The sequence below is a fragment of the Triticum urartu genome, unplaced genomic scaffold, assembly GCF_003073215.2.
Source record: "Triticum urartu cultivar G1812 unplaced genomic scaffold, Tu2.1 TuUngrouped_contig_2120, whole genome shotgun sequence".
Taxonomy (NCBI): Eukaryota; Viridiplantae; Streptophyta; class Magnoliopsida; order Poales; family Poaceae; genus Triticum; species Triticum urartu.
In genome coordinates, this window is record NW_024112586.1 from 1 (window position 1) to 17,088 (window position 17,088).

A 17,088-nucleotide genomic window follows, 5' to 3' on the forward strand; every position below is an offset into this window, starting at 1 on the left:
AGTAATTTTTTCCCCCCCCCCCGGCCCCCCCCCCCCCCCCCCCCCGGCGTGGGTCCTGGATCCGCCACTAGTTGGATTAGCATTAGAAGTATTTGAAGAATAACAAAAATCCAATGAAACCAAATGGAAATCACACTATGAAAAACATCGCAAATTCTCAAGCCATCAATAGGAACATTTGCATATGTGTTGTATTTCTGAATTTTCATTTCCGTATTCAGGTTCATCTTTAGAAAATTACACCTAACATTGTTTTTGATACATGCAGGTGTATCCGTGTATGCATCAAGTTCTCATTTTCGGGTTCCTCTGTTAAGATGTATATTTTACAGCACTTGGAAAATTAGTTATATGCACATAATAAGTAACTCTTGCTTTTGTGCTGTCAAAACTCATGAGCAAAGATCTTGGAGTGATTTCCGGTCAGGTATCTTTCCATCATGTCCTTCTGGGAAGGGTAAGTTTTATGAGAACCCTTTCTTCAGTGTCTACCTTCTCCATATATTTTCGCAGTACTGGAAGTACGCTGTATGTAGTACGTATATATGTGTACCCTGAAGAAGGTAACTTGTGACAGTATGATTAGTTAGTCAGTCCTATATTCTCTAATTGGCCACTTTCAGACATGAGTAATAATCCTTGCAGTAATAGTCCATTGTCCATAAAAGAATTGCAAGGATTATTACTACAAGGGAAGATTCAGCCGTACTTGGTCAGTCCTATATTTATTCAATCAGTTTGACTAATTCACATCTAGATGTTTTTTAAGAATATCACATCTAAGCTTCCATAAATATATAATGCAGCAACAAGAAACAAAAAAAACTAGGACAAAAGAAAAAGACCACAAACAAAGTGGACATGAGCTTAGATGTGACATAACTATGTCACATCTAGATGTGTCCTAGACAGACCCTTATTCGATTTGGCCATGCTCTAAAGATTTTGCCTATGGCAGCATATGGTTTTGATTAGTACATGCATCTTATGAAGTAGGGAATCTCTTTTCACATCAGACTTGAGCTCCTGCATAGTAAATTATTATGCTCTTTACTCTGCTCCAAAGTTACCTCAGTTGGCAAAAATAACCATTAGTTCAAAATCTCATCCACATTATTTCTTTTTTTGACTATAAGAATCTGATCCACTCAGATTTAGGCCTGATGTATCCACCATATTCTTAGTATCGTTAACTTCAGTTTTTTTGTGTGCAGGTTTTGTCTCAAAGGACACATGATAACATCTAAAGACTAAAGGTTTCAATTAAAAACACTTCTAGAGCCCATACTGCACCAGCATGAACAATAAGAGGCAAATATCTCTAGGGGCTTTCTTCAATCAACACTTTTGGCAACACTTGCGACACATAGTAGTCCAGCGACAATATTAGCAGGCATAGTATTTGTCTATAGAAGAAAAAATGTATATGCTTTAATTTTCAAGCGTGGGAAGCTTTCTTGATGGTTTCGAAATGCATTGCATAAGGAATATTCAACCTGTCACAAAAGATGCAATTTGAAGAGTACTAATTGCTGAATCTCATGTCGACCTCACTGTAATTCCTAGAAGGTTGTTTTGACAAGGATCATGATACTCCTCCTTACAAGTTTACTGGCATGTTCTTTTTTCTCCCATGTTTATTGACCATTTTTCTTCTTCTGAAGTTGATCTTCCTTTGCATCTGGACGATGCATGCAGCCATTTTATTAATTATTCTCAGAGATCTTACAAAGCATTACATCAGTAAGCCTGAAGCCACCATCTAGGCGACACCTGTCGCTACTCCTATCCCCTTGATGCAGGGGTGCCGAATGTCCGAGCCTAATACCAAACAAGCATTGCACCAAAGCCTAGCATTTAATGTCGGATGCCCCATCCCAGCCACATGCCGGGAGTGGGTCATACACCGGTCCGGCGCTCACTGAGGCTACCGCCGCCATCATCCACCTAACCATCTTCAGAGCAGGTACTGACGCAAAGACCTTGCTAGGTCAGCTGTCGACGCCACCATGACGCCAGACAGCGCCACCGCCCTGCGCGAGGCCATCATGCCACGTCCAGCGCCGAGACCCCGCTGCTCCATGCCACCGAGACCCGCCGTCGTCGACGCGAGAGAAGGCACGCCACACCACCTCACGCCTCTTCCATCCGGCGCCGCTCCACAAACGATGCCCCAATAGGGAACACGACACCGCAACACCGTCATCGTCCAATCCGGTGATCTTAGGATTTCTCCCAGAGCGGCACGAGCAGGTTGACGATAGTTGCTTGACGATGCCTTCATCAAGGTAACGACGTAGACGACGCCATCGCCCGCCATGACCGAAGTCGGCTCGGTTTTCACCTGCGAATATGTCTCCCCAACTCGTCGACGGTGCTAATAGTGGGATCCAAGATCCGACACTACCAGCCTGGCCAACCACCCTCAGTGGAGAAGGCAGCCACCACCACCATGCCCTGACCAAGAGACCCAGACGTCCTCGTGTGACAGAGATTACCCAGGGGGATCTCCTCTTGCCGTTGTCGAGACGAGGCGCAGCCACAGTGGATCTCGATCTAAACCCCTCGGGCCCAGATTAGATCTCATCGTAGCCAAAATCTCATCCTCGAACGACCGCCAGAGATCTCCTGGCCACCGCCAACCCGCTGCGCACTACCGTTGGAGGAGGGAGATGGACGCCGCTGCCCCCACGCGTTACCGCCGGTCGAGGATAGCGCCGCCACCGCCGCCTCACCACAGGGGCTTCCCCCCACGGCGTCCTCAGCGACGGTGGCGGTAGTGGGAGGCGATGGAGGGGGGCTGAGGGAGGTTTGGACGGGGACTCCCCGGGGGCGGCACGGCACCGCCGCCTCGGGGGAGTGAGGTCGGGAGGTCGGGGGAGAGAGGTAGGTCTTGTGTTGAAGGGATCAAACTAACAACACCTAATGTAAATAGTAAACACACTGCATATAGACGCCCTATATGGAGGGGTGCGGCATGCCACCGCGTGGGCTTTGCTAGTTATAACTAAGTTCACGCTCAAATTCTGAATCTCATGGCTTGCAGTGAACATAGATGAATCTTTTTTAAGGGTGTTCATTACTTTAGCTACAGCTAATGAACCTACTCGCCACCATCTAATCAGAATTTTATAGCCGTTCCCTTGATTTAAATTCTTTTGCCATGTGAAATAACTTGCCAGGTGCGCCAAGAAAAGAAAAACCACCAACCACACAATTGCTCGGCGGAGTAGAATTAATACATACTATGAGTAAATTGAACGTATAATTACATCTGGTTGATGCAGAGGCCGGGAATCCTCCCTTTTCGGAAATTTTTTAACATCTGGTTGATATGTAAGTGGCTAGAAATAGATGCAAATTGCCTATTCGCTAAGAAAAATAGAAGTAAGTTTGTTACAATATGAACAATTTATCTTGTTCCATCTCTGTCATTACAGTTTATCTTTTTCTACTATTCAAATGGATTGAATCATTTGGTAAATTTATCATATTTCCAACAATATGTATATACCATTCCAAGATTATTTGGCCATACAAGATCCGTCAAAGTGCAGTTTGTCAGATATATTACATTAGTACAATAATTACTGCACCTTCACCGTCACTGGAAGTTTTAAGACTTCTTTTGCGAAGAAAAGCTTTAAGACTTGGTAGAACTTCTGTAATTGAAAGATGTAATCTGATTAAATCAAAAGTTCTATCTGTGGAATTACGTTTGATTTTTATGGAGAGAAAATACAACATTGATAACAATAATTATTATGTGATGTAAATATAATAAACATGAGTAAGAAAACTTGATGACTTCTTCCCGAAAAGAAAACTTGAGGCCTTCTAAAGTCTATGTGGTTTGAATAAGAATTTAAATTAGAAAAATAAAAGATGACGAAGATATTGCCTGCTCATGACACATTCTAAGCTAAAGTCAAGTTCACAATCAAATGTTGTCACAGTTCACGGTGATCAACTAGGATCTTTTTTTCTCAAGGGGTGATCTTCGAGGATAAAACTAAAGAATAAAACTAAAGCTAAAGAATAAAACTGCTAGCAGTCATCTAATCTCAATCACAATGTACGTTAGCCGCCGCCTGAATTTAAATTCTTGTGCCATGTGAATAAACTAGCCAGCCACACAATTGCCAGCTGATAGACTATTACATTTTGTTGGTGAGTAAAACTTAACAATTCTACATATAACATTCACTAATACCTGACTGGTTTATCTTATATGTGTATCATTATCTAGCTGTCATACTCGATCTGTTCGTCCGACAAGATACCATACAGACCATGTGCTAGCATCGTACAACTACAGCAAGTCCTACTACAAATTAAACAATGTCAAATCATCGTGCCACCAATCAAAATAAGGCTCACCACCTTCCCAAGTCAACGAATATCAAGTGGCTGCGCGAAAAAACCCATCAAGCGAGGCATAGAGCATTAAGCTATATGATAAACCCAACCTCATCGTACTCCTATCTCCTAGCATTCGTTGTGTCTGAGTACTTGTCATTTCTCCAAATCTTTTAGTATGTCATAGCCGTCTCACTCAGTGGATGGACTGCTTGGAATGGCAAGAAAACTAGTCCAAATCTTTTAGTATGTCATAGCCGTCTCACTCAGCCATTACGTACTTTCGCTACACACCAGTCGTCACGTACGTGGCTATAAGTAGCAGAGCTTACACTTGGTCTTGTATCTATCAGATCAATCTAGCTATCCCCATTGCTTCGATTCCAAAGAGAAGAGGAACCGAGGAAGGAGAAATGGCCGGCGGCGAAGGGGCCACGGCGGTGATGTGCACGCCGGCGTTCGTGGGGCGGCTGCTGCGCAGCCGGTGGTACGTGGTGTTCGCGTCCATGGTGGTGATGGCGGCGTCAGGGTCGACCTACATCTTCGCGCTCTACTCCAAGGAGCTGCGGTCCGTGCTGGGGTACAACCAGCAGACGCTCAACACGCTGGGCTTCTTCAAGGACCTGGGCACCAACGTCGGCGTCGTCTCCGGCCTGGTGCAGCAGGTGGCGCCCACGTGGGCCGTGCTCCTCATCGGCGCCGGCATGAACCTGGCGGGCTACCTCATGGTGTACCTGGCGCTCACGGAGCGCACGGCCGCGCCGCCCGTGTGGCTCATGTGCATCTACATGTGCGTCGGCGCCAACGCGCTCACCTTCTCCAACACCGGCGCGCTCGTCGCCTGCGTCAAGAACTTCCCGGAGAGCCGCGGCATCGTCATCGGCCTGCTCAAGGGCTTCGTCGGCCTCAGCGGCGCCATCTACACGCAGCTCTACCTCGCCATCTACGGCGACGACGCCAAGTCGCTCGTCCTCCTCATCGCCTGGCTCCCCGCCGCCGTCTACATCTTCTTCGTGCACACCATCCGCGTCCTGCCGTACCGGCGCCGCGCGGAGGGCGACGAGCCCAACAGCAAGCCCTTCTTCTGCTTCCTCTACATCTCCATCGCGCTCGCCACCTACCTCCTCGTCATGATCGTCGTGCAGAAGCAGGTGCCGAGCTTCTCCCACGCCGCGTACGCCGTCGGCGCCACCGTGCTCCTCATCATCCTCTTCCTCCCCCTCAGCGTCGTCATCAAGGAGGAGTACACCGCCGTCTCCCAGATCGAGGAATCCCTCCAGCACCCGCCGGCCATTGCCGTCGAGGAACCAGCGAGCGCGAAAGACGACGAACAGCCAAAGTGCAGCATGAGCATGACGGGCTGCCTCACCAACATGTTCAAGCCGCCGGCGCTGGGGGAGGACTACTCCATCATGCAGGCACTGGTGAGCGTGGAGATGCTGGTTCTGTTCGTGGTGTCCGTGTTCGGCATCGGCGGCACGCTGACGGCGATCGACAACATGGCGCAGATCGGCCAGTCGCTGGGGTACCCGGCAAAGAGCATCAACACCTTCGTCTCCCTCATCAGCATCTGGAACTACGCCGGCCGCGTCGGCGCCGGCTACATGTCCGAGTTCTTCGTCGCCCGCTACAGGTTCCCGCGCCCGCTGGCCCTCACCGCCGTGCTCCTCTTCTCCTGCGTCGGCCACCTCCTCATAGCTTTCGGCGTGCCGCAGTCCCTATACGCCGCGTCGGTGATCCTCGGCTTCTGCTTCGGCGCGCAGTGGCCGCTGCTCTTCTCCATCATCTCCGAGGTGTTCGGCCTCAAGTACTACTCCACACTCTTCAACTTTGGCTCCGCGGCCAGCCCCATCGGCGCCTACGTGCTCAACGTGTGCATCGCCGGCCGCATGTACGACGCCGAGGCGGCCAGGCAGCATGGGGGCCACGCCGCCGCCGTCGGCGACAAGATCTGCAAGGGGGTGCAGTGCTTCAAGCACGCGTTTCTCATAATCACGGGGGTCACGCTCGCCGGCGCGCTCGTCTCGCTGGTGCTGGTGTGGAGGACCAGAAGCTTCTACAAGGGGGACATCTACGCCAAGTTCAAGGTGGTGCCCGCCGCCGACGCCGACGGGAGCAACCAACGCGGGGAAATGGTGGAGGGTACAGTTACACAAGCCGGGGAGCCCCAGAATGGAAAGAACAAGAAGCAGGAGGAGGTCAACGATGAGGAGTTTAATTGAGTGAGATGGCTAACTCACATGGTGCTAATTTCATTTGATTAAAGCAATTATTAGAGAATGTGCATGTGGATGAACATGTACTTTTTTTGCTTTGTTTTGTTTTGTTTTGAGATTAAACCTGTACACTGTTTCGGATGTTGCTGATTGTGAAATTAATCTGGTATGTATATGCATGGTTTCCAACTTTCGACGGTAAAGACTCTTAGCCAGCACATTCGCAAAAAAAAAAAAGACTCTTAGCCAGCAGGTACGACCAGCCATGCATGTCACTGCAAATTGTATCAAAGAAATCGATCGATCGAAGCTTCCTCCCACGGTTTTTTATCGAACGAAAGAAGTCGCAGGCCCCGTCGATTTTCTGCAAAGAAATCCCACCTCCGTTTTTTTCTGCCATAACGTGCGCACAAAAATCCCAGAAACCAGCCCACCCGCCCATTCTTCCTTCCTTTTGTACAAACAACCCTCACGCATGATCTTGTTAGCAAAGAAATAAACACATGCTGCCGTCGCCGCCCCAGTCCTCCTCTCCCACGTCACTCCTTCTGCTAGCAGCCGCGGCCAGGGAGGGCCGCGTGAATTAGCAACGGAGAACGAACGCGCCAAGAACTAGCCGGCAGCGGGTGGCCGGATGAAGGTCACAGGTATGTCTGCTCTCCATGCCGTCCTCAACATCATAGCTCTATTGGTGTCATGATCGATTGGCAATATAGGCCACGATCCTACCCAGGTCCCGTCGACCCCCTTCCTTCCTAAGATTTCAATCTCCTTTGCAATCTTAGTTTATTTTTTCATATGTGTTCATCAAATTCGGCCTCTGGGTGGCAGGGTTAGCCGATTTAGAGCATTCCCTAGGCAAACATTAGTCGCTGCTATCCAAAAATCTGCAGAACTATATGCACATCTCTGGGCAAGCATTCTCAAGCTGTTTTATTTGTGAACGCCATTGCTCAGGGCTCCATCTGGGCTCCATACGCACGTTCACAAACATTAGTCGCCAATGGAGCAGAGCGCCATTGCTGACGTAGCTTAAAATGGTGACCGGAGACTGACTGGGTGTGCTTGCAGTTCGAGGTGGAGCTCAAGGAGGAGGACACCCGGGCGGAGTTCTACTACACCGCCAAGCCGGGGCTGCTGTTGTCGATGGTGAGCACCCTGGACGCGCTGGGCCTCGACATCCAGCTGCTTCAACGGCTTCGCCATGCACATACCAATGATTCCATCCATGGACTCGTCACTCTACCAGCAAACATGGATGAATTTGTCTTCTTTTTCAGCTAGATCATCAGTTAAGTCACCAATTCCAGCTCATTGATTCGAGTTTTGTATGCAGATGCAGAGGGAGATGTGCTGCTGGGTCTGATAAGGAGGTCACTATGAGAAGACTAGATAGCTGTGATTGTCGTGGGAATAAGGAGGATGGGACCAGTGATTTTCGTGGATCTGGAGGTGACACTAATCAGGAAGGTAAGTTTACTACTGATCTAGAGTAGTATTACTAGATTGCAAATCATGGATCTCATAGTTACTGCAGAATATTGGGTAGTTGGTTCAATATACTTTTGATGCTTATATGGTCTAACGATAATAGTGCTTTTCAGCAAAATACAATCTAAGAAGTATATGTGGAAAAGCTTCTTTTCTGCTAATAATACTGCGTGTTGAGGATTCATCTGATATATCAGATGCTAGGTCCAGCTGGAGATAGCTTACAAGATTGTTTCATATTGTTTCCTGAAGAAAACTAATGATCCGACTGCATAAAAAAAACATTGTTCAGAGAGGAGTTAAGAGGAAGTTTGTAGTCTTGAAATTGCCTTCTAAAATTTACAGCAGGAGTACGCAATGAGTTTGAACAAGTGAATGCAGAACCTACCAGATTTTGCAATGTTGTTGTTTCTTGATATCTTCCTCATTTGTATTATGTGTATTCCTTAGATGGCAGCTATTTTAACGCTTACTCTCCTATTATTTCCAGGAAACTTCATGGGGAAGAGGATCACTACAACTTTTTGTTTCAAATAGGAAATGGACAAAACAGGATTTTGCTAACCTCTCATGTAGTATATATGTACCTATTTCATAAAGTACATCAGTGCAAATGCAAGTTTGCAACTCATGACGGTGAGTCAAGGAGTAAAAGAAGCTTTTTGGTAGAACTGGTGCCATCATATAATTTAATATCGTCTTGAAATTCTCTCCTGCAAATTTTAATAATGTGCTCAAGAAATTCATGTTTAGTAGTCAGGATTGCAAAGGACTTTCCAAAATTTGATTGTACAATTATTGTAACTGGTATATGCCAATCAGTACATGATCATTACAAGGGAACCAGTACATGATTGTAAGTTGCCACTTGCTAATTGTACGAGCGTGTGGATTCTTTGAGAAAAAAGGGTGTTGATTAAGACTGACAAGAATCTCAGAGCATGTGTTGATATTGTATTCCTATTTTAGATACTGTATTCCTATAGAGTAGTTCTCTGACACATCTGATTGGAGTTTTGATATACTGCACAACGTGAGTTCTATTTGGAAGTGGGGGGGGGGGGGGGGGGGGGGGGGGAGTTAGCATGGTATTGGCTGATGTTTGTTAGAGTTGTGTCGAATTTTATGTACAAGGTATCCTAGTAGGACTCTCATATATAGTGGGGGTAGACACACGATGTAACATATGCCAACATAATAGCACATGAACGCAGGGTAAGCCGGCAGCATGTGCCAGTGTCCAGGGCGACCGGGTGCGGGATTATAGCGGTGTCATGGTGAGGAGCGCCCATAGTCAGGATCTGGAGATGTAGCCATATCGGTGAACCTCGTTAACAAATCTCGGTGTCGTGCTCGTGTGATTGCTTTGTCCTCGGATGATCGACGGTATGTCTCGGTTTTATTTTAACAAGTGATATCATGAACAAGGTTTGATAAGGTTATGACAGATTGGCAGTTGATCAAGAGGGAAAAGCCGAAAGAAATCGTAAAGGAGATAAGTTGGATTTAAGCTACAGTCGACTGATCGCAAGCATCAGAACTCGGAATGGATCAAAGTCGACAGGAAGCATGGAAATCGACGGGAACTCCGAAGCGTGTCGACAGTTAAGCAATCGGCAGCAGGCGGTGACAGACAAGCGGAATCATAGCGCGTGCTGGGTCGCGGGGCACGGTCGCGGCGGTTCGATCGATCAGCAATGTCTTTAGGATTCACCTGTGCCATAGATTAGTTTTTCAGTTTGTCTAATTCACATCTAAATGTTTTTTAAGGATGTCATATCTAAGCTCACAAATATATAATGCAGTAACAAGAAACAAAAAAAACTAGAAAAAAATAGACCACAGACAGAGTGAACATCAACTTAGATATGTCACATCTAGATGTGTTCTAAACAGACCCTTAGTTTTTTTAAATACAATGACTGCTTCATAAAAGGAAGAGGAGAGAAAAAAATAGGAACATGCCATAGATTGGTTTTCCTCTATGTGAGTCCATTGTTTAAATAAGAAACCTATTAATAATAGGGTTGCAGACTCCTCCCCTCACGCACGAGGCCGCCAGAATCCCATGGCTATGGCGCACTATCCTATCCTCACGCACGCAGCCGTCGTCGCTTTCGCGTTCAGCCGATCACAGATTCACAGCATGTTATTTATTTTTTTTTGAGAGGTCACAGCATGGTTTCTTTCTGCTGCAAAAGGATAACGCCATGGATGTAAGATTGGAACCGTGCCACCTTAAAACCAGGAGCAGACAGTAAGTCTTGTTTTGGCAAGATCTTCTCCGGGAGAGGAAGATGCCCATACTGACGAAGTAAAGCAGAAGCAACAAGACGACGAGAAACCTGGTCTGCATGTGGAGGCGTACGGCCACGACGCTGAGACGTATGTGTTAGGTGTACGTATTCGATGAGTAACATTGTCTATTGCTACAGGTCGTTCTGCTGGCACATGCGGTTCATGTACGACGGTACTCGATTGATGAGCTCCTGATGCTCTATTACTACTTGAAATGATCGATGCACATGTGTGAAAATTAAGATGAACGTGCTATACAACATGGATGCCATGGAAATCAATCGATCTGCAAGCACGCCAGTTATTAATCTAAGCACAAAGGTTGCTCGCTTTCCTTTAGGTATAGGATAGGGTGATTGGGTGACAGGCAGGGGGAAATCAAGCGGGTGATTACGTCGCTGTGCAGCCGTCGAGCCGAGCGGGTTAGTGCATTTCAAGCAGGAGAGAAGGCCTTGGAATTCTTTGAAAGGACAAGGTTGTTGAAGTAGATTTTTTGACTGTCTCCACCCAATTTTTTCCCTAATGACCAGCCCATTAATCCAATGGCGGGAAGATAGGTGGCTCCTGCTAATTGTCCATGCATGAAAGGTCATGCAAGAAGACGTGTCATGCATCGGGACCTAGCTGAGCTACTCTCACGTGCACTCATTTTCTTTCCGTCAGAATCAGTGAAGTGGATAGAGAGAGATGAGAGATATCTAGAGGAGGTTTGAGTTGCTTGGATGAACAGATCATGAAGGTGTGTCTTGCTAAGTAATTACTGTATATTTAAGATGATGGTGTGTCTTGCTAAGTAATTACTGTATATTTAAGATGATGAGACTTACAATAATGATAACTAGAAGAAGAGAAGTAATAAGACGATCTGTTTTGTATCCCATCATATTTGAAGGTTTACTAAATCTTATATAAATATTTGGATTCAGTTGGCTGCAGTTACGAGTTCAAGATCTACTAGTAGTAGCAGTTATTCTCTATCTGAAATCTGGAGAACTAAAGGTGCACTGACTCTATTAGGAAAAGAGAAATGCTATGAATCAGATGTTCCAACCACAAAAACAGGCAATGTATATGCTACGGGAAAACATTTGCTTCTCACCACAACCTGTAGGTGTACCAGGGCTGCTTTACATTTTTGTTTAATTATCTAGAAGTTACTTTAACTGGATAGGTTTTAAAGAAGAAAAGAGTCATGTTGTTTCCCTTCTGAACATAACTATTATTTCTCAGTAAGAAAAAAGTTGTACTTTTGTACAGTTTCTTATCTAAAAAAGATGAGGTACTCTCATCCAGTTTAGAGTGAAGCGCCTTTATGCTACATGTTCATGCAATACTCCATGGAAAGGTACTACTTATGGAATACCCTTATATGCCTAGAGCTATGTATTTATGTATTCTCTTTCATAGCTTGACAAGGACATTTAAAAAATTGTAGATTTATCTCATCTTGTCATTCTATCAGAGTTGTGCTGATACTCTGATTTTAGTGGTGTTTACCTTTAAGAGTCTATTTAGGCTCAAGCTTGTGATTACATGTTGTAGTGCAATAAAAAAACGTTGTACAAGTGGAGCCGCCCCAACATGGTCCAATAGTAAGCATATCATTATTTATTTCATAGCCTAATTGTGGCAACTGCAATGTGTATTTTTTGTCTCCTTGCTCCCTAATATCAAATGTGTATTTTTTGTCCGCTATGCTCCCTAATATCATTATTTATTTCATAGCCTAATTGTGGCAACTGCAATGGTCCAATGTGTATTTTTTGTCCTCTATGCTCCCTATGTATGTGGTAGAGGTATGCATTGACATATGTCATTTGTTAAATACAGATCGCTTAGGTTGTACTGACATGATGCCATTTTAGTTGCTTCAATAACTGAGAAAGTTCTGGAAAAATAATTTGATTAAATCTAATCTGCAAAAGTTTGCTTGCCGTAAAAACATAACAATGCAAATGGAAATAGCATTAGTTTTGTATCATCACCTTGCTTCCAGAACACGTCCGTTGAAGAATTGATGAATATACCTCGTTGTTGTGGGACAGCCTTCCAGATTATTTATCAACTTGAGCCATACTACTAAGTCAAGAAAATAATACTAACATACCATGTAAGGCTAAGCCATACATGGATTACTTCAGTCATGCAAAGTTTTTGAAAAAATATATGAAATGAATATATTGGACAGAATAGGGCAAGCCTTACTTGCTCCACGTTTATGAATAATAGTTAATTATTCATGATGCTTGTTTGTTATATCATGTTATTTCCGACATCATTAACATGAAATATCGGTTTAACGTAATCTGAACATTCGTTAACTTTTAGTAATAGAAAAAATGAACGCATATGCCAAGTGAGTAATCTATACTACTATTAAAAAAGCAAACATAAATTCCCCTAAAGACACACAGTAAACTGTACACAGGTTAATCTGGACTCTCCAATCAAATCAACTTAGACACATCCTGCTGTCCATATTAAGTTAATGGTCTGCCATACAAATCAACAGTTCGGATTAAATGTTCTGTCGCAGACGCGGTGGTCTGCCAACCGTCTTAGCGCTCCTGTCCCCTGATTTACGGATTGATTTCCCTCTCTTCTCCGCCCTTGTCGCGCGCCTCTCTCGACTGCGCAGCCGCCGCCCTTTGACACATCGATCGTCTGCGTTGACGTCTGGTCACTACGGCGATCCACAGCCGCACCAAGGCGAGCCAATCAAATCACCAGCACAAAGTATACCACAATGGGGAAAACACGGGAAAGGAATTGGGGGCGGGCGGCTCACCTGCGCATTGTGAGCAGGATCTTCTGGACGGGGGTTTGGATCTGGATGGGGGTGAGAGCGAGAGTGGAGCACGCTGGTTTCCAGCAAGCTACAAGGCTTCAGCCGAAGGGGCGGCTGCATGCACGCGGCCACCATCTCCGCCGCCTCCTCAAGACGAGGCCGCCATCATCGAGCTCCACTCCGACGCGCTTGCTACACCCCCCCCCCCCCCCCCCCCCCCCCCCCCCCCCCCCCCCCCCCCCACACACACACACACACACCTCCCACGTGGTCTGTACCACCTCTCACCATGACGCCCGCAACTCTGGATCCAGGCAGTGGCCCCAGCCCCCGCTCCCCCTCGGGAGGAGGAAGAAGGCTTGGCGTGCTACATCCCCTTCAAGGTCTACATCCTACGAACTTTGTTTGATTTTCTTCATCCAATCTTTTACAGCATGGGAGCGACGTGGTAAATCCATCCACCTGGTTGCTAAACTGCATTGCGCTCCGCTAATCTGAATTCCCACCAGAGATCATGGTGAGTGATTTCAGTGTACCACCGCATATTTTGAGGGCCAAGAATTTTATTTATGTTTGATGATTTGCTGAACATGTTGTATGTACATCAGAGACCCTCATTTATCTCACGTTTTTGTAGGGCATTGGAGTGAAGGACAACATATTTGCTATCGCTATGTGGTTGTCTTCCAATATGGTTCTGTTGTGCTCTTTAATATTGGTGATCATGAAGCTGAGCAACATCTTTATATGATCAGAAATCATGCTTCGGAATTGCTTGAGCTGGCATGTTATTTGTATAAACTGTTGGTATGTCCATACTATTCACTAGCTGGCCTGTTATAGTGACTGCTGATATTTGATAAAGACCATTGAGGATCAAGAGATTCTCTCTGAATTTAATTTGTGTTTGTTGTAGTGCATTTTTAGCGGGCACAATGCTTTGGCCTGACCTTTATATGGCTTCTGCACTGGCCTTCTTAATTGTTTGCAAAAAACTTTTTAGTTTTTACCGCTAAACATGTGCAACTTTGTACATGGTGTGGTGGGTCATGTGAGTGGCAGTCCATGCACAATTGCATGTTCGAACATGCATTATTTTAAAACATGAGAAGTTTGAGTCAAGCCTCATTTTCCAAGGGAGCAAATATCTTGAATGCTCTCTAGATATTTATACAGAACAGTTCAAATTATGTAGCTGAACCAGCATAAGTATATAGGCACCAGTCATGCCTAAGATTACCTGGGACCGACTAGGTGGCCCTGGCCTATAACAGAATAGCAAGAGTAATATGGCACCTATCGCCTAATCCACTGTATAACTCTGAACCTGTATTATATTCTCACATGATGATATTATATAGTTCTTAAAAGTTTAGACATTGTTTGAATTCAGATAATTTAAAGTGTTCTTGGTCAAAGTATCCCTCTTGATCATTACATCCGGTATGTACTGTGATTGAGCAAAGTCAACAAATTATTTCCATGTGGTTGCACGGTTTCAAGTTCTAAGGCACTACTTTAATAGGTCGATGACATGGTTGAGGAATTTACTGAAATCAATCGTATCATGGAGAAGACTGGTGACTTCACAATGAAAAGAAAGAAGCTCTTTCAACTTATGGGTGAGGCTAATTCTAATATTGCAGATGTTATCATTAGACTTGGACTTTTTGACAGGTATGTAGGTGTTGCACTCCCTCCTACATATTAGATATCATATACCATAAATTTTAGCTGTGTATGTGTTGTCATTTTCTAGAAGGAAGGAATTTCATAATGCACCAACCCATGTGTTGTGTTCTGTTATGGAACAGAAGTCATGTAACTGTCTAAAAATTAGGTAGACATAATTTGACATCTTAGCCTGGTAGGGTTATATAATATCTATAGACCAGTTTGACTACTTCAGTATTCTGTAAATAAAGGTAAGCTGTTGAGAACACTTCGGATCCCCCTCCCTATACCACACATCGTGCAGTTTGATAAAACTTGTGATATATCTTGCATGTTTGAAACCACATATTGTACGAATACCTCTGCAAGTCATTAGGTAGAGTCGGAGTTCATATGATGTACATCTTTGGTCACACTCAAGAAATTCCTTTCTGCGATTATACGTGCGTTGCACGTGCACGCTTACTAGTTGAGTGAAAACAGAAAATTCATTGATGTCGGAGCTGGCTCACGGTTGGCAGAAATAACCAATAGAATGATAAGGAGCTCATAGTTAATACAAATAACTAACAGTAGTACGTCACCGATGAGCTGAGCACCTTATATAAGTTGATTCCTCCCGGCGGCTCTTGAATTGATCCAACTGACTCCGAGCAACTAAAACATTGTCGCCAGTAAACATGTACTGTACACCAAGCTGCCACTAAATATCTAGCAGACATTGACTGGACTTAACTAAGTCAAGAAAATCTAATTAAACAGAAATATCATAGGCAAATCAAGTGCTGCATGTCGTATTACATACTGCGAGTGTTGAAAGGAAATCTTGAATTCTTGCAGGGTTGTGTCGCCCAGGAAGTTGGGCAGGTGGGTGTCAAGCCCATAGAGGACTCAATGCCAATCAAACTGCACACGCAGTAAAGGGACATGGAGGGCGAGGATGATGCGGCCAGATCAGGCACAGGCCCAACGGGCGATCCAGGGAAAACATGTTGCGGAGCTCACCTCCAGGACACCTCCTTATCTAGCCATGTCCTCTGATCCAGTCCTACTCAGCCACACAGTATGTGCGTCTCGATTACCATATCTTCTTCGTGCAATATGCATACCTGATTGCAGAGATCTACCTATAGCTTCAGGCCGCAGTATACTATGCGATAAGGCTCACAATGCCATCCAGCTACAATGATCAACACGGGAGTGCGCACGTATAATGGCTTCTTGCGAGACACCGGGACCATGCACACAGGCTTGGAGCAGGTAACCTGTGGAGAATTCCATGAAACACCCAAGCATTTATTTAGTACATCAATGCATCTCCACCGATTGATATTGAAAATAGCTTCATATAATGAAATTGAAAAGGATTACCCACCATTGCCATTAAAAATATTCTATCTCCTTCCACCGCTGGGGATGTTAGGTCTATTTGCTGCAGATTGTTAGCAATCAAAAATTGAGAAACAGTAGCACGGTCTAATGTACTTTAGAGTGGCCGAAGAAGGTGCTGGATTTGGCGCCAATTCCTCTCAGGTACCGCCGCTTCTCTAAATCCCTGGTAGCTTAGATGCGTCATGTTCGCTGCTTCCTGGCGGATTCTCCCATATTTTGCAAATTGTGTGCCACCGAGCTCCCAAAGTTGACACCACCTCATTATCTCTTCAACAAAGCTCGTGCAGCAATTGGCCAAAGAAGCATTGGCTCGTGCATACAGGTCGATATCCAATCTAGTAAGTAACGTGATTAATTTTCAGACCTGGGATGGGATATACAAAAGAAAGAATTGGCTAGAAGAAACACGGGGAAGATGATCCAATGAAGTTGTGGCCGTTTTCGCCATCTAGCGAGTCAATTATTCATCTCTCTACATCTCTCTCTCCCTTTGAAGGCCACTGGCAGAATCAGATCGCCATGTACTCCTACCGGACTGTACTGCTGTGCCCCTGCGGTGGTCAGGAGGAAAAGAGGGAACAGGAGGAGATGTGGTATTCCTGTTGCGCAACTGCATGAGAGCGATGCGAATATATGTTCGCGTGCGGCGGCTCGGAGAATAGATCGGATGGGAATGTCAAGTGGTAGGGAAGATGCGATGGACTTTCTAGCCTATTTTCCCGGGGAGATTGAGACGTGGGAGAGGGAAAGAGGATTTTCTTTCCTATTTTTCTGGGGAGATTGAGACGTGGGAGAGCTAAAGAGGATGCGACTATTGGTGGACCCAGAAGCATCGTTGTTAGTTTTTTTTTTTTTTTGAGATAGAGCGCA

At 45.3% G+C, this 17,088-nt stretch overlaps 1 protein-coding gene and 1 pseudogene across 1 annotated transcript; both read left to right on the plus strand.

Annotated features, from left to right (window-relative positions):
- Nucleotides 1-4,748: 4,748 nt before the first annotated feature.
- On the plus strand, nucleotides 4,749-6,716 carry LOC125526879 (uncharacterized membrane protein YMR155W-like). The gene has a single exon (XM_048691489.1). The coding sequence runs from the start codon at nucleotides 4,773-4,775 to the stop codon at nucleotides 6,579-6,581; it is 1,809 nt and encodes a 602-aa protein (XP_048547446.1). The 5' UTR covers nucleotides 4,749-4,772; the 3' UTR covers nucleotides 6,582-6,716.
- A 6,394-nt stretch (nucleotides 6,717-13,110) lies between these two features.
- LOC125526877 lies at nucleotides 13,111-16,015 on the plus strand (annotated as a pseudogene).
- The last annotated feature ends 1,073 nt before the right edge of the window (nucleotides 16,016-17,088 follow it).

Coding starts and splice junctions, on each gene's coding strand:
- LOC125526879 (XM_048691489.1), top strand. CDS start 4,773: ATGGCCGGCGGCGAAGGGGCCACGGCGGTGATGTGCACGCCGGCGTTC.